This window comes from Triturus cristatus, chromosome 5_2 (assembly GCF_964204655.1).
Source record: "Triturus cristatus chromosome 5_2, aTriCri1.1, whole genome shotgun sequence".
NCBI lineage: Eukaryota > Metazoa > Chordata > Amphibia > Caudata > Salamandridae > Triturus > Triturus cristatus.
In genome coordinates this window covers 959,492,215-959,515,623 of record NC_140588.1, presented here as the reverse complement: position 1 = coordinate 959,515,623, position 23,409 = coordinate 959,492,215, and the positions used below count along the sequence as shown (strand labels likewise).

At 47.5% G+C, this 23,409-nt stretch overlaps 1 protein-coding gene and 1 long non-coding RNA gene across 2 annotated transcripts in view; both read right to left on the bottom strand.

Annotated features, from left to right (window-relative positions):
* Window positions 1-23,409, bottom strand: part of VBP1 (VHL binding protein 1) — an 87,202-nt gene that overhangs the window by 17,374 nt on the left and 46,419 nt on the right. The window contains exon 4 of the mRNA XM_085608151.1: window positions 12,353-12,451. Within this exon, the coding sequence (XP_085464277.1) occupies window positions 12,353-12,451 (99 nt within the window). The remainder of the gene's footprint in view (window positions 1-12,352; window positions 12,452-23,409) is intronic.
* On the bottom strand, window positions 2,010-2,693 carry LOC146829468 (uncharacterized). The gene is made up of 3 exons (XR_014961991.1): window positions 2,504-2,693; window positions 2,309-2,413; window positions 2,010-2,220 (listed from the first exon to the last, which is right to left on the bottom strand). It is a non-coding gene; the product is annotated as an uncharacterized LOC146829468 (long non-coding RNA).

Here is a 23,409-nt window from a genome sequence, read left to right as displayed (position 1 = left end):
ACTATAACCCAACTGAGATGTGGACTGGGGCGAATTGTGGGAGGGTGGAGGGACTGTATTCTCGACCTAATTGGGAGGTTGGAGTGGGGGGGGGGCCTAGGGCAGATGGGTTCAAAACGTTTGAAGTTAGTCAATGTTTAGCTGTAACACTCAAGGGGATTGTTTGTCGGGATCGCTTTGCCACCAGCAATGGGGACTGCATTTTCACTCTGGTGCACTATGGCTGCCAGCTACTTGACTCAAGCGAGATGCAAAGTACTAGTGAGGCTAATGGGTAAAAGCTACCGATACCTAACGTGGAACATCCGAGGTTTGAACTCCCCGAAAAAAACCCGGCAAGTTTTTGCATATTTAAAAAATATATATCATACATTTAGCATAATATTTAATCGGATCATTCCCCATTGTTGGTCACTTACAGTGCGGGCCGGAAGGCTCCCAAGGTCCCACTGCGGAAATGGTGGGTGGAGGCATTTTTGGATTTGGTTTTCGCTTACACCGTTACTGAGGTGCTGTACCATTATTTTGAAGAGAACTGGAAAGTATGGCGAGTAGGGCCACAGAATGGGATGCCATGAAGGTGGTTCCTCTTGAGGAGTGTATGAAGATGGTGTAGGGTATCAAACAGCAACTCTTGCAGACCCTAGAGGTATATGAGAGGCAGCTGGGTGTCTTGGAGAGTACAGTGGTTGTGGACCCAGAAAAACTGAAGGAACGGAAGGAGAGTAATTGAGACTTAGGACTGTCTGGATACGTTTGTTCATAATACCCATAGGCTGCAACTCCATGAGGAGGGACACAAGGCAGGTAGGATGCCTGCCACAATCCTAAAAAATGAAGTCCAGAGGGTTCCCTTTATGGGGGTGAGGAATGTTCAGGGGGAGGAGGAGTATACGCAACAGGGCATCACTTGGGTCTTTGCAACCCACTTGCGGGTGTGGGAGGCTATACTGTCCACAGGGGACAGCCGGGGGATAGGGCTGCTTACTTGCCTGATTTGCAATTGGCTCGGCTTATGGACAAGAGTCGGGAGAGGGTGGATACTCCCCTCACCAGGGAAGAAATTATAGTGGCCATTAGAGACTTGAAAACAACAAAGCTGTAGCGGGAGATGGCCTCCCGTCTGAACTATCAGACAAAAGCAGAGAAGTTCACTGATCACTTATTAGCCATTTATAATGAAGCATGTACCTGCAGTGTGTTGCCGGAGTCAACGAGGGAGGCACTTGTGGTGCTGTTGTCTAAACACAATAAGGAGGTTACATCTTATCGCCTTCTCTCAATGCTGAATGCAAGTATGAAGATCCATAGCAAGATACTGGCATCCAGACTGATCTATCTGCCAACTCTGATACATGAGGACCAGTAAGGTTTTATACCCCACCGAAATACATGTAACCTGCGTCGCCTCTCCCTGTTCTTGCACAATCCGGTCCTGTCAGATGTCATGTATGCTTTGCCACTGCTAGATATAGAGCAGGCATTTGATGCTATTGATTGGGAATTCTTATGGCAGGTATTGAGGAACATGGGGATCAGGAGATCCTATGTCCGGTTGATACAGCTACTATACAATGGCCTGATGACGAGGGTGCACATTGGTGGGAAAGTGTTGTAGTGTTTTTCTGTGCATTAAACCCAGGCAGCGTTTCCTGCTGTCGTCGCTGCTTGTGGCACTGGCAATGGAGCTGCTAGCTTGTAGGTTGCAGTATAAAGAAAGGTGGTCCCAGCATACAGTTCATTGACAACAAAACATTCACATTAATGGGACATAATATAGACGGATGACTCAAAAAAGTTCGAATGTTATTTAATCACATCGAACATGTTACATTCTTTCAAATAGAATCAAAAGGATTTTTAAGCAACAATTTGAAAAAGTAAAACATGTGCCCAAGGGAAGGATGGGGGGTGAGTGAAATAGTGCAGAATTTGAAAGGAAGTGAACACAGTGGTAAACGTTACTGAATTACACTCAAATTGGACGGCATATTTGAGTCAATGCCGTATTTCGAACACAGATTCAATCATAATCACAATATTGACAATTCGGAATAATGCCATATAGAAACAATCACAGTGCAAAATGTACTGTTGACGATATTGGCCAAAGATGTTGAGTCGACGTTTCGACCCCTTGAGTGTTGTAGGTATTGGATGTAACCTTACGAAGTGGGGTCTTCATCAGGACTGGGATAGACAACGAGGGAGGGTGGGCACCTGAAGAAACAAAAGTTTAAATGAGTAGGGACTCATCAATCTTTTATTTAGGGGAGCTAAAATATATTAAAAACTCAACAAGAGTTACCATGTCCGTCGGAGGACAGGCCTCTAAGACGTCCGCAGGTCGTCAGAGAGAGAGGGAATCAAAACTCCTCGGTGGTAACTGACAGGCGTAGAGAGTGGTGGACACCTAAAATATAATAAGGTGAGTCAAAATGGTGAACCAGGCTAGTTAGTTCAATGAAAGGTCGCTCCCAAAATTTAGCGGGAAATAATTTACCATCGACCACAGCTCGTGGGGGTTAAGTCTTGAGGTTAATGAAAAAGCATTGCCTGGAGAGAAATCCAGGCGTTGTGGATGGTCGAACTGCTGGAGTCAAATCACCGCTAGTTCACCAAAGGAAAGAATCTAAACAGAGAAAAAGACAAATCGGTTGGTGTGAGAGGGGGAGGACCTGCTAATGGGAGAGTGCTTGAGAAATCACTATTAGAGGGAGGTATAGTATAGGACTTGTCGTTCGTGTAAGTGAGTCCCGTAGGATCACGTGGACAGTGGAATTGATATAAGAGCATGGCTGGTGCTCGGAAGTACATAAATTACAAAGGGAGAGAAAGTGTCGGGAGCCGACACGGCATGTCACATAATACATGCGGAGAAAAATAAACCATAATAGGCAGAGCAGGGTGTCTCAGACAAAGTACAAAAACCAAGGAGCCAGCATTAAAGTTGGAGATACCTTACCCTACGTCTCAGCGTCTACTGCATCAATGATTGGGAAGTGCTTGCCCAGGGCGCATCATTAAATAGGGAGACGCGCGGTGAACGCGTGGTCTCCGTTAACGTGCTGGCGCTAGATGCCGGTTTTGCAACCGTAATGAAGAAAAGACTATGGTCGGTAGCGTCACGGAGTAGACAGCGTATTGGAAAGTTGCAGACACGGAAGAAATGTAACGCGTGAGTTTAAACAGAACAACTAAAAGGTGTTGATTAACCAACCTGGAACATTGCGATTTGTATAAACAATGTATAACAATACGGTTAAACACTTTTCAGTACAAAATCAGAGAACGACAAAACATTACATGATGATAATCCTGTTGGGAAGAAAACACGTATCCATATGCAAAATGTCCACACAGTCAAAGTGTTTAGCAGCACTTAAACACGGTAAATATGTAAGCATTATAGTGTATAATAATGTGTCTACTAAATGGTGGCCAGCAGCTCCTGGCACAACCAATCCAACTCATAGAACAAAGTATGTTTGTCATATGTAAACCTGTGGTTAGAGAGAGAAAAAAGTAACAGATGGGCTCCTCATATTAGTGGTAGACATAATGACTCATATCCCTCGGGAGAGGAGAGAAACAGATATATCGAGACCAGATATAGCTCACATTAATTAAACACGGAGGACTGCTAATTGGGCGTTACTGCCATCAAGTTCATTAAGCCCATTAGCCACCGTGTCCATCATAGACATCCATTTGGATTCTCTCACATTGAGGATGGCTGTTAGATTACCGCCTCTGGGGCCCAGCTTAACCTTCTCGAGAACCAGCCATTTGAGATCATCCGGTTTATGATTTTTTGAGGTACAGTGTTCAACGAGGGGGGCTCCCGCCACGTTGCACCGGATTCTGCTATGGTGCTGCAGAATTCTAGCTTTCACCTTTTGTTGTGTCTGCCCAATGTAGAGTAAATCGCAGGGGCAACTGATGCAATAAATCACATTGGAGGAGTTACAGTTCGTAAAAGAACTGAGAGTTATCGTGTGTCCTCTATAGGTAAAGTTCTTCGTCGAGTCAGTGGAATCACAGGCCTTACAGTGGCCACACTTAAAGTGTCCGATCACTGGTGGTAGACTCCAAAGTTCTTGGATGGTCTGTGTTGTTGCTGTTTCAAGAAACGAGTGGACTACATAGTCCTTCACATTCCTCGCTTTCTTGAAGGAGTGCATCGGCGGGTTCGGTTGGTTGATGTCATCAGCTACTAATTTCCAATGTTTGTTGATCACTTTCTTAATTTCATTACTCCGTGTTGAGAACGTAGTGACACAAATCAGTCTCTGCAATGCTGTATCTTGTTTAGCCTTAGGTGTTAGGAGGGTTTCACGGGGATTGAACCATGCCCTCTTACGAGCCTTCTTAACCAATCTCCTGGGGTATCCCCTTGATAGTAGACGATTGCTCAGGTCCTCAGATTCCACAAGGTAATCTTCCTTTTTGGTACAATTTCTGCGGATCCTCAAAAACGGTCCAAAAGGTAAGTTATCCCTAAGACCACGTGGGTGGTGGCTACTGTATCTAAGTAGGGAGTTACGTTCTGTGGGTTTCCGATACAACGTTGTGTGCAATTTATTGTCCTCACAGTAGATTTTGATGTCCAGGAAGGCAAGTTCTTTGGCATCCGAATGTATCGTGAACTGGATGTTGTCATTGCGTAAATTGAGCCATTCATGGAAAACTGCCAATTCCGTGGCATCACCATTCCAAATCAGGAGAATATCGTCGATGTAGCGTCTCCATAAATTGATCTTGCCAGAAAAAGGATTATTGCTGAAGATAAATTGACGTTCAAAGTGATCCATGAAGATTATTGCTAGATCTGGAGCAAAGGCAGCTCCCATGGCAACACCTTTAGTTTGAAAGTAGAATTCTCCTTGGAAGATAAAAAAATTTTTTTGCATGGCAATAGTCAAGAGTTGAATTATAAACTCTGTTGGAACTCTCATAGGTGCTGGTCTAGTATTAAGGACTTCGGTCATCACCTCCAGTGCCGGTATCTGGGGAATGCTGGTATACAGGGACACGATGTCGCAGGTCACCAGTAGCTGGGTATTTGGATCGAAGGGTAGTTGGTCGACCAGGTGTATCGTCTGCATCGTATCCCTAAGGTAGGCCTCAGTTTGCTCTGCCAGTGGTTTCAGGAAGAAATCGACATATTTACATAATGGTTCCAGTAGGGAACCGCATCCCGAAACAATCGGGCGTCCAGGCGGTTGCTGGAGATCCTTATGAATTTTGGGTAGGGTGTATATAGTAGGTAAACGAGGGTATTTCTGATTGAGATACTCAAACTCAAGTTTACTAAGTATACCTTGTCCATATGCCTCGGAGGTAATTTGTAAAATTTCTTCTGCCAGTTCTTTAGTTGGATCGGATCGTAATTTGGAATAGCTGACGCCATCCTGAAGTTGCCTCAGGATCTCATCCTTATATGCCGTTGTGTCTTGAATGACGATCGCACCACCCTTGTCAGCAGCCTTTATTACAATGTCTCTATTGTTCTTCAATTTTGTTAACGCTGTTCGTTCCAATTTCCTGGTGTTGGGGATGGTATGTTTGTAGTTGCCCAATAGCTTGTTTACGTCGGTTAGTACCATGTTCTCATAAGCCAAGATCTTGTTGGACATCGCACTCGTGGGTGGGACAAAAGTGGAGGGGGGCCTCAGCACTCAAGGGGTCGAAACGTCGACTCAACATCTTTGGCCAATATCGTCAACAGTACATTTTGCACTGTGATTGTTTCTATATGGCATTATTCCGAATTGTCAATATTGTGATTATGATTGAATCTGTGTTCGAAATACGGCATTGACTCAAATATGCCGTCCAATTTGAGTGTAATTCAGTAACGTTTACCACTGTGTTCACTTCCTTTCAAATTCTGCACTATTTCACTCACCCCCCATCCTTCCCTTGGGCACATGTTTTACTTTTTCAAATTGTTGCTTAAAAATCCTTTTGATTCTATTTGAAAGAATGTAACATGTTCGATGTGATTAAATAACATTCGAACTTTTTTGAGTCATCCGTCTATATTATGTCCCATTAATGTGAATGTTTTGTTGTCAATGAACTGTATGCTGGGACCACCTTTCTTTATACTGTTCCCTACCCAGGTCCCAGCGACTTCATATGGGTTGACCCTTTATGTTCTCTACCTCAGCTTGTAGGTTGCAGGCGGTTCTGCGGGGCTGGGGCATGAAAGTGAGCACGATCACATGTGGTCTCCTTATACGCAGGTGATACTCTAGTAAGGCTTCTCCAACCTTTTCTGTAGTAAGAGCTACTTCCGCTCAATGAAAACATTTCCAAGGCACTAATATTAGTGTTATATAATGACCACAAACAAGATTACATTAGTGGCCACCATATGCAAGATTACCAGCAATCATCTCAGTTCATCAAACACAGATGCCAGCAGTATTATAAAAAGGCTGTCAATGTGGAATGACTCTTCTTGGGTAACACATTACAATCATAGCTGCAAATTCTCTGGCAACAAGGTATTAGTAAGAAGTCTCCCCAATGCCACATGATGTATCACTCAAAAACCCGCTTCAACTAGATTTTGAAAAATATATCTATATTGATCTAAACATTAGCTTCAGAGTTTTGCAAATACACACATTTTCCGCTTTAATACACACTTTCGAAATTTAGTATACATATGTTAATTCAACCAAGGAAAAAAGTTTCTCATTTAGTAAGCTGGGCTGCGGACACAGGTGAGCTACTTATACATTACTGAGGAGCTACCAGTAGCTAACGAGCTGCTAGTTTGAGAAGCCTGCTCTGTTGTCTGCGCCAGCCAGAATACTACGTCCCTATTATACTGGCTGCACTGTTGGAATTCGGGGACCTATCTGGGCGAACTGAATAAAGTCTAAGCCATATCCGTTGGGTGCTTTGGCGAAGGGTCCCCGGCAGACTCCCAGAGGTGGGCCTCCTGTGGGAAACCACCAGTGTTAAATACCTTCAGATCCAAATAACCAGGGATTTATTTATTTTTGTTTCAAGTTTTATATAGAGCAAACTTGACTCAAGGGTATCCGAGCGCTTTACATGTTGTGGAGAGCAATATTTACAGACAATGTATAGGGAAATAATAAAGACAACGGGCAAACATGATGATATGTAAATGATGGTGGAGTAGACAGGTTAACAGCAGCGTTTGAAGACCATACACAATGGAAAAGAAATGGGTAGGTTAAATCAAAAGATTGTTAAGGTCAGAGATAGAGTTGCTCAGGTTCTTTGCTGGTTGGAGGGAGAAGATCGATGGGGAAGTTGGTTGTTTTAAGTGGGAGGGTTCAAACATTCGGAGAGAAGGAGGAATGAAGCTATGTTAAGCGGCAGAGCATGACCTGGCAGCCAGGAGGCCTCTCCTCACTGCCCTTCCATCACCACATTCTCTACTGCTCCATCAAAGACCGGTGTCTGGCTAGGTCTCCACCCTGCACATTTGCGAACATCCTACTCCATGATGCACGTCACCAAGTACCCACTGCTGTACATGGTTGTGTGACTGTCGATATGTATGCTTTGCTCTTGGGTGGCTGTTTGTCCCTAAACCTTGTGTAAGTTTAAGTGTGTGTGTTGGTCTGTTTGTTGCTAAGAGTTGGTTTGAGTGTGGCTTGTATCTTATGCACGCTTATTCTGTGCCGCTGTGTACATGCATTAGTCAAAAGACAAACCAATTTTCTTAGTTGCTGCTAACTGCGTCAAACCTCTAGCCGAGGTAGACAGCCAGAGGATTTGCAGTTCTGTAGCATTTACCGGCACCCTTGGCCAACTCATACTTTTTATCCTTGCCAAGCCACTCCAGCGAAATCCATCTGACTTGGCTGTTGGGGGCACCATTTTGTCAAGTGATCCCAGTAATCTTTTAAACCGGACACAATGGTGCAATGCAGTGTTCAGTTCCGCCAGGGCCCATCTACAGCGCTCACAGCGTTACTTCCATGTCTTTAGTTTTTTTGGGGGAAAAGGGAACAGTTTTCAATGACATCAAACACTTTCTTGATACTGAGAAATTTAGAAAAATGTGTCTACTGATCTTAAGGCTTTATGACTTATTGCAGTTACTCCTTTTACTACTCCCACTCTTTCTTCCAAATCACTTTTCTCAGCCTCCAACCATGTGAATCTATCCCCTGCAGCAAGTCTATCACTGCCCTCGTCTCCATCTTAATTAATGCCCTACCCTTCCAATGTCTCGTCTGTCATGCCTGTGCATCTCTTCATTGCAGGCTGATTGGCCCAACTTCCCTTTTTTCGAACCCCTTTAGTCCCTCTATCTTCGGTCAGCAGCAGGAGGCCAGACCGTGTCTGTGGCTGCAGCATCCATTTTGTGATGCCAGGGCTCTGTTAAGTTGGTACCGGGTATACTGGTGCTGTCATGTTTCTCCCTCTAGAAGGGTGGGATCATATTCTCACATCTGGAATTGATGTGGGGGTATGATTCCAAGGTGTTTGACATCAAACACGACATGTTTCCATGCAGCCAGTCCAAAGTTAGCATTAACCGTTTTAGATATAATGCACTTAAGAGTATATGGTCAGGCTGCCCTACTGACAACCCCAGAGAAGAGATTCTGAAGGCTGCAGAGGGGCTCAGCTCATGCCTGGGAACCCTCTCACACATAACCAAGCACCCTGCCATCGGGATTGATAAGGCCTACCATAGGGGTGACTGATAGGTTTCTATGTGCAGAGATAGGTGAGATATAGTGAACCTATATCTCAGTAAGGGGTGCATGCACTACCTTACCCAGGCTGCAGTAGCAGACCTGTGGTGTCATTTTGGAGGGCTTTCCAGGGAGGGCATAATACATTCTTCAGCCCCTGGTAAGCCTCTGGGGTACATAGTATACCATATACTAGGGACTCATAAGGGCACCTCAGAATCCAATCTGTGATGTATCTAAGGTACATGGAATCATTTGTAAGAGAAAGCAGATAGGCTGGGGACCTGATTAGCAGGTTCCCAGCCAAACTAAGTCAGAAACCATCAAAATACCAGGAAAAAGTGGGGGCAACCATGTAGTCCGATTCCACCTTCCTACAACCAATTGGGAGGAAATTATCGCTGTTGTCTTTCTAATCCAAAAGGCTGCGAGATGGCCATTGAGGTAGATTCTTGCAGTAGGCATGCAGTAGTTTATTCCCATGATCACATATGTGGGACTGCACTCTGATCTCGGGAGGACTGTTGCTAGTAAATTCCAATCTACAGAACTTGTCTGTGTTAAAAGATGCAAGCAGGGTTAGGGATTTCGCCTGTTGAATCTTTTCCACCAGGTGTGTTGTGTGCCTAATGCTGTGTGTCTGCCTACCCACTATAAATCCACACTGATCTGCATGGACCAGGCCCGGCAGGATTTGTTTAAGTTTGGTGGCAAGAGGTTTTGCAGAGGAGTGCTATTAGTTTATATGAAGAGCATAAACCTATATCTTGCCTGTGTTTCTGATTAGGGCCTCGGTGATAGAGGGACCCATGCTCCTACCACGACGAAATGATTGAGCAGCCCAGTTAGTTTATGGGACACCCGTGAGACAAAGGATTCATAAAAATTCCCAATAAATCCATTCAGTCCTGGAGTTTTATTATTCAAAGTTGTGATCACCTTCCAGACTTCCTCTTCTAAAATAGGGCCGATTCTTTCCTGTACAGTGAAATGAGGGAGTAGTTATAACCTCTTAATGTAGTGTGACTGCTGAGCGGGTGAGTACTTCTCTTTAGAATGGAGGGAGCTATATAAACTCCAGAATTCCTATACTTTCTCCTCCTTGGATTGCAGCAGTGTCCTAAGAAGTCTTAATTTCTTTTTAAGTACAACCTCTTTTTAAATCTCCCATGGCATGGTAAGACTGCAACCACTTTGTCCCCATCTACAAAAGAGCTGTGTTTCAAGAGGAATAATGCTAGTCCTGCCTTATTCCAGGAGATGTTTTCTCAGTTGGCCTTTTGAGTTTGCTTCTACCCGTGCAGGTCCAATTTGCTAGTGGACATACATAGCTTTCGTAGGAGCAAGCACATGTTCAGTATCGAGATGTCCATCATGCCACCATAGAAGCACAAGACTAGATTGTGTGTTCCCAGTGATCACTGGGAAAAGAAGTTAATGAGAGGGTGATTTAAGTATTCTGAGCTGCAAGTAGAACGGAGGGAATCACAATATATCCGAATGGGGTCTACAAATTCCATTACAACCATCAACTGAGTTTTGAAACAGCACACTTATCAGTTCTTGGTGTGGATAGCAAATAAACAAGCTCCAGCTGCAATGCTAAGCAGTGGCGGCTCCTTTATTAGGGAGTTGGGGCATTGCCCCTCTATATTTGCCCCCACTGCCCTCGAAAGTAGTATAAATAAACGTAAAGTTCTCCGGTTGCGGGCGTTGTGTATTTGTTTAATCAGCCACGAGCCGGTTGCTTAGTGAGGAGTGGGTGGAGCTTAAAAATGCAACAAGCTCACCTCCTGGTCGTCACAGACACTTGCACTTAAAAATCCGCATGTCAGGTTGGCCGACTGCCTTTCTGCGACTAGCCTGACATGTGCACTAGAAGCCCATCACACTCTGTGCGTAGAAAGAAGAGGGGCGTGGGCAGCCGTAGCTTCCTGCACTCAGAATGAGGGTTGGGTTCACCTGTCCGATCCAATCCTGGCGCTGCTCTCAGCAACGGAGCAGCGCCAGGATTGGCCAGGACTTTCGGCACTAACGGCAGCTACATGTCATCGTTTCTCCCTCCAGTTTTTCTAACTACCTCCTGCTCGTGGTAATGCAGGAAAAAGGTAGTTGGGCCAGGGTGTAGAGAGGCTGTGGGCATGAAAGAAGGGCCGGTAGGCAGACCGAGAGGGCATGCTTCAGGCAATTGCGGCCGTTGAGCTCCAGCGTCACCTGCATCATCGCTGCTTGAAGGAGAGGCTCAGGAACAAGCGAAGACCTAGAGGAGCGCAAGAAAGTCTTCCTTGGTGGCCTCCGGAAGGTCCTGGGAGAAGTGACCCGGGACATCAGGTGAGTGCTGGGGGGCAAGTGACCTGCGGCTCTAGAGTGCTGGGGGGAATACGTTAATGTAAAACGTAGTGAGTTCCTCAAATTGCTGTGAGTTGATGGCGTTTTGTACTTCTGCTTTCTTCATGAAAAAATAAAAAAAACCTCTGTGCTTGCGCTTCAAAAAGTATGCAGGGGGAAAGATGGGGTCCCGCACTTACTCAGTGTACTAACTCTGTACTATAGTTTGGCCTCCAGCAGCCTCACTTTTTGTTTAAAATGTTAGGGCCAGCACTCTAATAATGGCATTGGAACTGCTAGGACATTTAATCACGCTCCTTTCCTGTGCTGTGTACACAGAAAGGACCTGCAGCGCCTGTAGAGTAGGAGGCAGTTAGAGCAGATGTCGGTAATGTGTGTAAAAGAACAAGTGCAATTTAAAAGCCTTTGAGTGTCATCTGTCACGAACGCAGCCTTGGGTGTAAAGGATTTGATTTCAGATCATGTGACGGCCCCTCAGGCCAGGGGTATGTAATGTGACAGAATTACACTGTCAGATTTTAACATCTGAACTGTACATTTTGATAGCCTGTTAAGTGGTGCAGTGTGCAATTTTGTCCTTGTTGCACACTATTGGAAGGGTCTCATAACTGAAAAAAATGTCACTTTCTTTTCTAGAACTACATCTTCTCTGTCCTTTTAAACAAGCTTCCTTGCATTGAAATATTATAACCCTTGTTATTTACAACTATAAAAGTGCTAGCATTTTAACAACAACCGCAGTGTGGCAGAAGACGAACAAATCAATACCATTGCAATAAATTGGTGCCCATTTTGTTTCATTTGCAGAGCTTTTATAAATGAGATTCCTAGCTCCAACATTCCCCATGTTTATGATTAATTGAAAGAACTTCTACTTTTCACTGCAGTTTAAGGATGTATGAAATAATAACGAACATATTGATTTGATGAATTTTAAAAATGGAGAAGGTACTCCCACTAAGGTTGACAGTTCACTTTTCAGTTGCATATTACTGTATTTGGGAACTAGTACTAATAAGTTGAATCCTTCTTTATAACAGTGTGGCTCGCTCCCTGCGCTTGGTTGCCACAGGTCATTCATCACAACCGTTCACACCTCACCACTTTCAAATGTCACCAACAGCCACTGATGCTAAACATTGCATTCATTCTTCAGGAAGTGTTTAGGCTAGAAAATATAGTTTATTGCTTTGAACATTTATCTGGGACTTCAAACAAAAGTACACTTACTACCCAGTCAGAGGACAAAAACTGTACATACAAATATTTAAAAAAATACCTGAGAAAGCCCCAACTGTACTTACCCCTAACCACAAACAAACTTTATCCGTAGGGGGAACAGATGCTTTACAGTAAAGATTATCAGCCAATAAAAACCTTGTCTCCATTGGATCTGTGGATTCCTAAAAAAAAAAACATTTTGATTAGAAAGAAAAACGTAAACGCTCTGTGAAAGACGGCCCAGAAAGCAGGCTGCTAAACAAAAATGTATCAATGTAATCCTTAGCAAATCTTAAACAAGTACCACCTACCAATATTCAGCTTACTACCCAAGTTAATGTGGCCTCTGGTAACCAGAGTCTTTATAGTTTTAATTCCAGCATCTTCTACTCACAGTACTCATTTATAACTTGCCTATGTATGTCAGCATTTCAAATTGGCCTAACACAACATACATGCACAGTGTCTTCATTACATAGAGTGTATTTGCAAACATGGATACAGACAAAACTGGAATGCCCCGATAAGCAAGCCATCTGAACCTAGTAAGAGCAGCAAAGTGTTTCTTGAATCATGTATGCAATGGAGAAACAATTCCTCCAATACAGCCTGGTGTTGGAAGGGTTGATGGCCAAGTACCATTTTCAGAAAGCAGTGTTGACATAGCTGTCTCAGTACTGCACCTCTACAGAATAAATTGAGATTAAGTGCAGTATTATGGAACCTGGACTGCCCATGCTATTAACTCATTTGATACCTGCTGTTAAATACTCCCAAGACATTGTTGGTTGGTGCAATCTCTAGTTGAGAATCTGAGACCATTTGGCCCTTGCTTTCCTTTGACCTGACAATTGTGTGTGTGTGTGTCTTCCAGTATGGGTGTCCACTGGGTAATTCTAGTTAGATCCGTGTTTCCATAGGAAATGCGTTAATTGTGTTGATAATAACTTTATCGAAACAGTCCAAAAGGGTTCTACTTTTTAACTACTATATGCAACAAATGTTTTAGGGCGATCTGTCAAGTGGGGCCAGAGGGAAGGAAAAAAAATAAAAAATAAAGAAGGAGTGGGCCCAAAACGCAAAATACATTTGAATTTCCCATACCCATATTTAGGCAGGGTTACAGCAAAAAATGCTATACGGAACTACACCAAATTTAGCTCCCCAAGCCATTATAGTCCTGAGGAGCCCACTCCTGTGGCCAAAACTTACAAGAAAAGTGGAAAGGGCTGCTACTTTTAACAAATAGGGTGGAGGTCCAAGCAGCCCCCACTCCCTGAGCCATCAATGGCCAGAGGACTCCATCCCCCGGGCCAGCTTACTTGCTGTTTCCCGTGAAGCTTATCACCGGAACACAGCATTTTCACACAGGGAAACTTGGGTTTGCTCCAGCTTGATGGGAGCATTTTTAAAAATCCTGCCAAACAGGAATAAACACAGACTGCTCCCAGACTTGTGATCAGTTACACAGGCAGGGAAACCGATCAGACTGCTCCTGCCCCGAGGGAGTGTCATAAATATCTGCTTCCTCAAAGCAGGAACTATGTCCGCTCCAGGGGACGTGGGGCTTCCCCGCAGCCCCAACATTGTGCATGGTGACTGCTCTGGGTAGGCACCCACCTTCAAATTAATGCAGGCCCTGAGGGATGGAGATGCCCAGGGCGAAATAGGCACGCTGCCCCCTCCTTAATCCAAAAAAAATAGATAAATTGCACAGTTATCCCTTTAAATACTGCAGATTATGCAAAGGCACCAAATCACCTACAAGCTCCACTCGTTTGGCCAAGCCACTTCCAGTTAGTAGTATGCAACGATGTTCCTGCTATTATCAGGCTGATGGGCAGTGTTGCTTTACAATGTTGCTTGCTGAATTCCAAGATGGAAGCAGGCGAGAGGCCCTGTTGCCAACCCCTGCTTTGCATGGCCGAAGACTGTGTGCTGTTAGGAGTTGGCTGTACATATGGTAATAAAATAAAACTTTCCGTAAAGGACAAAAAAACCTAGAAATTCCCTTGAAAAAAAGGTTGGAGTAATATTATAGTTCGGTGAATAGTTCAGTGAGAACACACCTTTTGAACTAGAATAAAACCACAGAAAATCACCAGTTAGTTAGCAGAGCAAACTAACTTGTGCCCCCGCCATGCACTGCTTATGACCTCACATACTACATCACTAATCACTGGTTCTAAGACAACTCAAATTACCTCACTGCGGTCCTCACCTCATCCAAGATTCTTCTGTACACATTACTCTATAAACCAGTATGGCATTAGAGACCTGAAAGTACGTGCAAAACAGCTCAGAATGATATGAAGCATCACAGATCCAACTCCCTGGACAAGTGTCTTCTCCAAAATTGATGCCCTACAATGGACAGCTCACAGTCACAGAACCTACATTAAGAAATGAAGTCGATAGGAGTAGAAAAGTGGGTACTTTAAACCGGGTTTACTCTTTGGGGAGAGTTCAAACTGTACCACATACTGTTTGCAGACAGTGATTCCAGAGATAAGGCATTAGAGTATCAAAAAGCATCTACTAAGAATATTGTACACTATGCAACACTTGCAAAAAAAAGACACGGTTTGCTTAAAATAACCAAGGTCTGAAGGTGCTAAAGATTTTGCAACCTGCAGCCTTAAAAAAAAAACAACTTTACAGAGTCCTTATCCAGTGGAGCCGTGGAAAAGGCACTCTGCAACGTTGAGGCTTGGATGACCAGGCTCTCAGGCGTAGGATGGAGTGGTCAGAAACGCGGGGTCACCAGGCGCCGGGCGGTGACTCCTGGCGAAGTTCTTATCCACAGGGGCCCCCGTTACCGTCCTCGACCAAGTGCCCAACAGGACGTCAGTGAGGGCGTTGTTGAAGGGAAGCAGGGGCTCCGACGAAGTAGACGCCGTCTGGAGCACCTCAGTGAGGGGATTAGTTTTGAGGGCCACCGTAGGAAGATGGAAGTTGAGGACCTCAGCAGCCTGACTGAGCACCATCGTATAGGAAGCACCTTCCCGCATGGTAGGCGGGGGAGAGGCAAACCCCGGGTCAGAAGAGACATCGAGGTCGCCGGCGTCCTCCATATCGTCCACCCAGTCCTGCTCGGAGTCACACTGACGGGCAAGAGGGTTCTCGGACCCCTCCCAGTCATCCTCCCTCTCCGTTGCAGGAGGAACTGGCCGCGGCGGTAGAGCCGGAGCCAAGGAAGGGACATACGGCGTCGAAAACTGCGCCGTCTCCCAATGCGCATCACAGGCAGGAACAAAATGGTCCTGGAACCGGGGCAAGGGCGGAACGAACAGCACCCACTGCGGTGCCGGAGGTGGAGCAGAGGGCGGCACTGGGGCCGTAGCCGGCGGCGACGGACCTCGTGGCGCCGGGCTGGAGCCAATGGCGTAGGATCCTGTGGCGCCGAAGCTGGATCCACCGGTGGCACCAACGGCCCAACAGGATCTGGATACGGGACCGTGGGGCCCGAAGGCACGCCGGCGGGAGACCGCGGCATAAACAGGCGGTCCATGGTGGCAAGAAGTTCTTGCACCTGTTTGGGAGTCGCCGACAGTAAGGCGGGTAGGCCGCGGGACTCCCAGGCTCCAAAGGAGCTGCAGGGGCAGAACCCCTGTCCCCCTCGTTCGCATCCGAGGACCGACGGGGGGGACGTCGGAGACCGAACACGCTCTTTCGACTTCTTTTTATGTCGTCGCTTACCAGAATCCGAGGGCGAAGACTTTGAGCTCGAGGAGCGACGACTGCAGCCCCACGAGTGGTCCCGGGAACAGTCCCTGGACCTGGAACGGCGCTGGGACGAGTGCCGGACCTCCAGTAGTCTCCGGCGCCGCTCCCTCAAGGCCTTCGGGGCCATGGCCAGACAGTCCCAGCAAGAACGGGAGTCGTGGTCGGTCTCCAGGCAGTAGAGTCAAACATCGTGGGGGTCCGCCACCGACATATTGCGATGGCAGGCCCCACAGGACTTAAATCCAGGCATCCCTACGTGCACCAGGAGAAAAAAGTGGAGACAAAAGACTCAAAAGAGTAGTTAAAAAGTAACTAAGGTACGTGCTCTATCCGGACCTGCGCTTGCTGGCGTGGAAAAAGAACTGACGTCAGCGTGCATGGGTGGCCCCTAAGTAGTCTCCGTGACGTCATCTCGGCACTTACGACGCCAGCGACCGACACGGAGCCCCAGGACGCCACCTACTGACGCGCAGGGGTACTGCTAGCAAAACTTTCCGGATCCAGTCTGACGCCTGGGGATATTCTAAGGTAAGGAATCTATCACGAACGTGTCTCTTTCAGATATACACAATATACATACATACACTTTCTGCTAGCCTCATTTCACTCCTGTGTGAGCACAAAAGTATCAAACACCTATTACATAACATTTGCTTGAATTAAAAAAATTCTACAACTGTAATGTTTCTGCATGGCGATTGCCATCTTTATGGAAATCTTCCAAAATTAACTGTTCAGTTACGACATCTACATCTGGGATCAAAATTATATCATATGCTGATGATACCTAGCTTCTGTTTACCTTTAAAACTGCCGCCACTTTTGATCCACTAAAAGAGTGTCTCAAGAATACTGCAGCCTGGATGGACCGCATTTTCTTGAAACTCAATGCAGATAAGACCGAGGTCTTATTTTTCAACCAACCCTCTCCCCTCTCTTCTAACTTGTGGTGGCCAGAGGAACTAGGCATCGCTCCGGTACCCAATGACTCGGTTAGGAATCTGGGTCAAACATCTGTCCCTTGCCACGCAGGTTCAAACGGTGGCTGCCGCCTGCTTTGTCAAAATTAAAATCATCAGGTAATTTCTTAACTATCTGCCCAGCGCAACCCGAAAAACTGTGGTCCACGCGCTGATAACTTCTCATTTAGATTACGCGAACGGCTTATACATGGGTCTTTGATTAGGCTTGCGCCGCAGACTTCAGACCGTACAAAACGCTGCAGCCCACTTAGTCTGTGGTGTTCCACTACCACATCATATCTCCCCGTATCTACGACTACTACACTGCCACCTATTGCAAAGCAAATAGAATTCAAGGCTCTGACATTCGCTTTTCCGGCAGGCAAAGGTCGAGGTTCCGTCTACCTTAGTAGGAGACTCCGTCCTGATTGTCAATGTAGACCTCTACGGTCCAATAATAAACTCCTGCTTGCCACCCTTCGGTTCTCAAAAGCCAGATCAGGAGTAAAGACCTTTGAGGTAGGAACCACCCAATGCTGGAACAAACTACCCCTTTATTTACGCTCGATTCAGTCAGAAAGTGAGTTTCACGAATCCCTCAAAACCTGGCTAGTTAGCCGTCATGACTAGTTGTTGCACCGGCTTCTGCCTCGCTTTCTGTCTACTATAGCACCGGGACACCTCGTTGGGGTAGCTGCGCGCTCAATAAATGCCTTACTATTATTATTACTAATGACTAGAGAGAGTTATTGAAAAATATTTGAAAGTTGTTGAATGTGTAGAACAATGAACCACTGTTGCTTATCTAGATGGATTGCCTAAGATTCACAGATGGTCCTATTTTTTTTTTTATAAACATGTAGCAATTTTAGCAGCTAAGTGATTAAAAGCAAATTCCTATTGACCCTGGAAATCAGCATCTCACCAAGACCTTAAGAAATGAAACAAAACAACAAAATAGGAACCATGAACACTTCTTTATTAGTAGAGGCACACAGACCCTGAACATATCTTGCTTCAGTGAATCTCAGGTTTAATTTATTTTCAGTTTTGATTTATACATTTTTATAACATGCACCCCACTAGTGGAGGGTAAAGGGTAATCATGCTTTAAAGAGAAACACTGAAAGTTAGAGCTTCAACTTAGAGTAGGTAAAAGTAGCAACTGCCATGCGAACCACAAAGCAGACATTTCAAAGTGCAAGTGATACCATTATGAAAGGTGGAAAGTGGGATGGGGTAGATCGAAGTAAAGACGTGAGAAGCAAGAATTCAGGTAAGGGGATTTTTAAACTATAACGAGGTCATGAGAGGAGTCTGATTTAGGTAGGATAGATTTGAAGAGATGGTATAAGGAGTATGAGAAGCAGGTTGACAAAGGAGAGTCAGAAAGGGGAATGATTATTACAGGAATGTTCCCTGCATGGTGTACAGTTCTGCTACCCTGCACTGAACAGAATGGAGTCTACCTGGTCACTTGATTGTTTGGCCATGGTGGGGCTATGTATTACAACTTCTGTGGATGTACAAAAATATATTATGAAAAAAAAGTTAGCTAGAAGTGATTAGTACATGCATGAGGAAGAGGTGTGGCGCAGCAGCCAGGGCAACTGACTCGGGAACCCGGGGGCTCACGGTTCGATCCCCGGTGCCGGCGGCAGATCAGTCCAGCCCATGTGACTCTGGGCAAAAGCTCGCTTAATGTTCCCGAAGCCCCCCAGTACCTTGACACCTTCGGGTAATTGTTCACACATAAATGGCTTATGGATAAATGTGAATGAAATGGTCATTGTAATTATTCCAATGGTACCTCAGGTACTGAAGATAGAGGTGTTTTGTAACGGCTGACTAAATGTAGTTTTATACTTGGAATTTGGTAGTGCAAACATGGGTGGTAGGAGTGAAGTCTGAGTTATGTGTTTTATTAGGTCAGTGGGGGTGAGAGGAGTCTATATATAGATTTGTATGATTAAATCATGGTTTTCCATTTATGTATGCAAACCAATAAATAATATTGAGACATTTACAATGCATAAAGTTTTTGGTTGATTAATCTTGTGTCATTTATTTATGTAAAGATTTTTCTTTGGAGGTGGGTTTCTAATTTCTTGATGTTTATCTGCCCCCAGTGTACAGACAGTGGACTACTGTCCGGTCGTGGGTTTAGTACATAGATCCCATACTGGCTGGATGTACACTTGACCTAATCCACAACAGTTGCAAATTGGGGAGTGTAAGAAACCGGCTCTATATATACTGCACCAAAGTGAGGTACAGTGTGTATAGAGTCCAAGGGTCTCCAGAGGTTTGGCAGAGGTTAAAGTTAGATAGAACCTTACTCTCTAAAGTGGTAGCTTGGTCGAGCAGTAAGGCAGTATCAGAGGACAGTGTTAAGCATTTGATGCACCCACTCAGTCAGCAAATTAATTCACACACTCATGAACTGAACTCTAGGCCAATTGTTTTTGTATAAAAAAATACTGTTTTATTTCTAGAACCAAGCAAGCCTGGTACAGGTAAGCATAAAAATACTTTTCAGTAGTAAACTATTTGTATGAACACAGTACAAAATTGCAGTGTAAATTGTACTGGTTTTGGTTACCGTTTTGAGTAAGCAGTTTGCAACACATTGCAGGTATAGTACATTCGAATGAATGGGCTTTTAAAGTAAAATGCAGTTAATTACTTTTTAGATTATTTTTACTAACAGGGCTGGATCCTAGATTCAGCCCTGTGACATTTCCTTAAAACAGGTGAGTGTTAGACGGACCGGGAGGGTCGGCCGAGGACAAGGGGAGAGGTCTCCGGGGAGAGCCGTCTCCAGCGATCGTACAGACGAGTAACTTCCCCCCCCCCACAGACGTACACCACACAAGGATAAGGTTTAACGTGCTTTATAAGCGATCTCTTAGGTACGATGGAATGGTACAAGGAGGTCTGGACTCATGGGTCCCCTCGATTCTAGTCTCTTGGTTGGGAAAGGGGGTAGCGGGACAGTCTTGTTACCAATCTGGTAGATGCGATGATATGATGAATAGCTCACAATCCTCGAGCTCGGTGTTCTAGATGGACGGGCCGCGGCAGCGCCAGCAGGTCCCGGTGAAGGTGGTCGTTACAATGGTCCGCGGCAGCGCCAGCAGGTCCCGACGAAGGTGGTAGTCACAACGGTCCGCGGCAGCGCCAGCAGGTCCCGACGAGGATGGAGGATGCAGAAGGCCGCGGCAGCGCCAGCAGGCAGGACGGTAGTTCACAAGGCAGGGCTACGGCAGCGCCGGTAGTCCGTCAAGGATGAGTTCTTCACGGTGTCTCTCGACTCCAGGATACAACTGCCTTCCTGCTCTGGAGCTGCCCCAGTTATAGGTCTGGCGCCCTTTGATGTCCGGACCCTCGCACTTGGAGGTCGGGAAGTCCGGGATGAAGGAGTCCAGACACCCAGCAGGGGGGTGGAGCCAGCGCCCGGGGGAGCTGGGGGGCGATCGGCACCTGGCGGGGGAGAGCCATCGACACTTCTTTCTCCCATCGACCTGCCAAGTGGTCCGTTCACCTCCTGGGTGGATGGTGGTGCCGGGATGTCGGGCCTGGCCAGGCCCAGGGTTAGGGTCGAGCTGAGGCCACGCGGCCTCGTGGGGCAGTGTCCAAGATGGCGGCCGGGCGAGTGAGCCGGTAGTGGTTCGGCCCCATGATACAGAGATGTCCGGGGGCAGGAGTCCCGTCTGGAGACGGGGTGCGGGTTGTTTCTGTGGGTAACACCTGGAGGGCCGGGGCTCGGGCCCTGTCCTGCGGGGAGGGAGCAAGCCCTTCATGTGGCCTGTCCAACATGCGTCCCCCCCAGCTGAAGGCGGGGAGAGTCACCCATCCTCTTGGGGACTCTCCTCGTCGAGGCGGAAAAAGCGCGACAGGCCATCTGCGTTGGCGTGGTCTTGGCCCGGTCGATGTTCCACAGTGAAGTCCATCCCCTGCAGGGAGATGGACCAACGCAATAGTTTGGGGTTTTCCCCCCGCATCTGCATTAGCCACTGCAGGGGTCGATGATCTGTTTGCACCCGGAAGTGGGTACCGAAGAGATAGGGCCGGAGCTTTTTGAGGGCCCACACCACTGCGAAGGCCTCCCTCTCGATGGTGCTCCAGCGCTGTTCTTGGGCCAGGAGGCGTCTGCTGATGAAGGCCACCGGTTGGTCAAGTCCCTCGGAGTTCAGCTGGGAGAGGACCGCCCCGATGCCATGGTCGGAGGCATCTGTTTGCACGATGAATTCCCGACTGTAGTCGGGGGCCTGGAGCACAGGGGCAGTGCACATGGCGGCTTTCAGTTTCTCGAAGGTCGCTTGACAGTCTGGGGTCCAGTTGATCTTCTTCGGGTGATTTTTGGATGTGAGTCCCGTGAGGGGCCCCACAATGCTGCCATAGTCCCTCACGAACCGCCGGTAGTAGCCGGTGAGCCCCAGGAAGGCTCGGACCTCGGTCTGCGTGACTGGGGGCTGCCAGGACTGGATGGCAGCGATTTTGAGTTGCAGAGGGGCCACCAGACCGCTTCCCACCTGGTGTCAGAGGTAGGTCACGGACCCCTGACCAATTTGGCACTTGCTGGCCTGGATTGTGAGGCCGGCCCGTTGGAGGGCCTGCAGGACCTCTCGGAGGTGGTGGAGGTGGTCGGACCAGTGGCGGCTGTACACAGCGATATCGTCCAGGTAGGCGGCGCTGAACTCCTCGAGCCCCGCCAAGACCTGGTTCACCAGTCGTTGAAAAGTAGCTGGGGCATTCTTCATGCCGAAGGGCATGACCTTGAAGTGGTAGTGGCCATCGGGGGTAGAAAAGGCGGATCGTTCTTGGGCCCGGGGTGTGAGACCGATCTGCCAGTAGCCCGCTGTCAGGTCGAAGAGGCTGAGGTAGCGGGCAGCCCCCATGCGGTCGATCAATTCATCCGCTCGGGGGATGGGATGAGCGTCGGTTCTGGTGACAGCATTCAAGCCCCGATAGTCGACGCAGAATCGGAGCTCAGGAGTGGTGCCGGGGGCAGCAGCTTTGGGGACCAGCACGACCGGGCTGGCCCAGGGGCTGTCCGAGGGCTCGATGACCCTGAGCGTGAGCATCTTTGATACCTCCTCTTGGATGCAGGCCCGTACCCGATCTGGTACGCGGTACGCCCGGTGTCTGATAGGGGGACTGTCCCCAGTGTCCACGTCGTGCAAGCACCAGGGGGTGACCCCTGGGGTGAGGGAAAACAAGGTAGCAAACTGCAGCAGGAGGTCCCGGCAGCCTTGGCGCTGTTCCGGGGTGAGGGCATCGGAGAGCCGGACCCCGTCCACGGATCCATCTTTCTCCCGAGTCTTCAGGAGATCAGGGAGAGGCTCGGAGTCTTCTTCCGCTCCACTGTCTGTAGCCATCAGGAGGCTGAGCTCTGAGCGCACAAAGTGGGGTTTGAGTCTGTTGGTGTGGAGGACCCGGAGGGGGTTCCGTGGAGATTCCATATCGGTGAGATAGGTGACGGGGCTCTTGCGTTCGACCACTTTGAAGGGCCCCGTCCACTTGTCCTGCAAGGCACATGGTTCGGTGGGGGACATCACCCACACTTGTTGGCCAGGTTCGAATTCGATGGAGGAGGCATTTTGATCGTACCATTTTTTCATGTCCTCCTGACTGGCCTCAAGGTTCGCTTTTGCCATTTCTCTGAATCGCCTGGTCTGATTGCGTAGGGTCAGGAGGTACTTGAAGACGTCTGGAGGGGTCTTTAGGGGGGCCATCTCCCAACCTTCTTTGACTAGGCTGAGGGGCCCTCGCACAGGGTGCCCGTACAAGAGTTCGAAAGGGCTAAAGCCGAGGGACTTCTGGGGAACTTCGATAGGCGAAGAGGAGGCACGGAAGTAGTACATCCCACTGGCGACGGAGGGGCTCTTCCAACCCCCCAATCATTCTCTTGAGCGTGCGGTTGAACCGCTCGACTAGTCCGTATCCTTGAGGGTGATAGGGGGTCGTGAATCGGTAGGTGACCCCGCACTGTTGCCAGAGGGACTTCATCTACTTTGAAATAAAGTTTGTGCCTCTGTCGCTGACGACTTCTCGGGGGAAGCCCACCCGGGAGAAGATCCCCATTAAGGCCCGGCCGACCACCGGGGCTGTTACAGTTCGCAGGGGCACAGCCTCGGGGTAGCGGGTGGCGTGGTCCACCAGTACCAGGATGAACCGATGTCCTTGTGCTGTACGGGGGTCCAGGGGTCCCACAATGTCTATTCCCACCCTCTCGAACGGGGTGGTGACAACTGGGAAGGGTTGCAGAGGTGCTTTGAGTTTGCGGCCGCTCTTCCCGCTGGCCTGGCACGTGGGGCAGGACCGGCAGTGGTTGAGGACGTCGCTTCTCATCTTTGGCCAGAAAAAGTGGGTCACCAGGCGACTGTAGGTTTTGTCCTGGCCCAGGTGTCCAGCCAGAGGGACATCGTGGGCCAAATTTAACAGGAAGT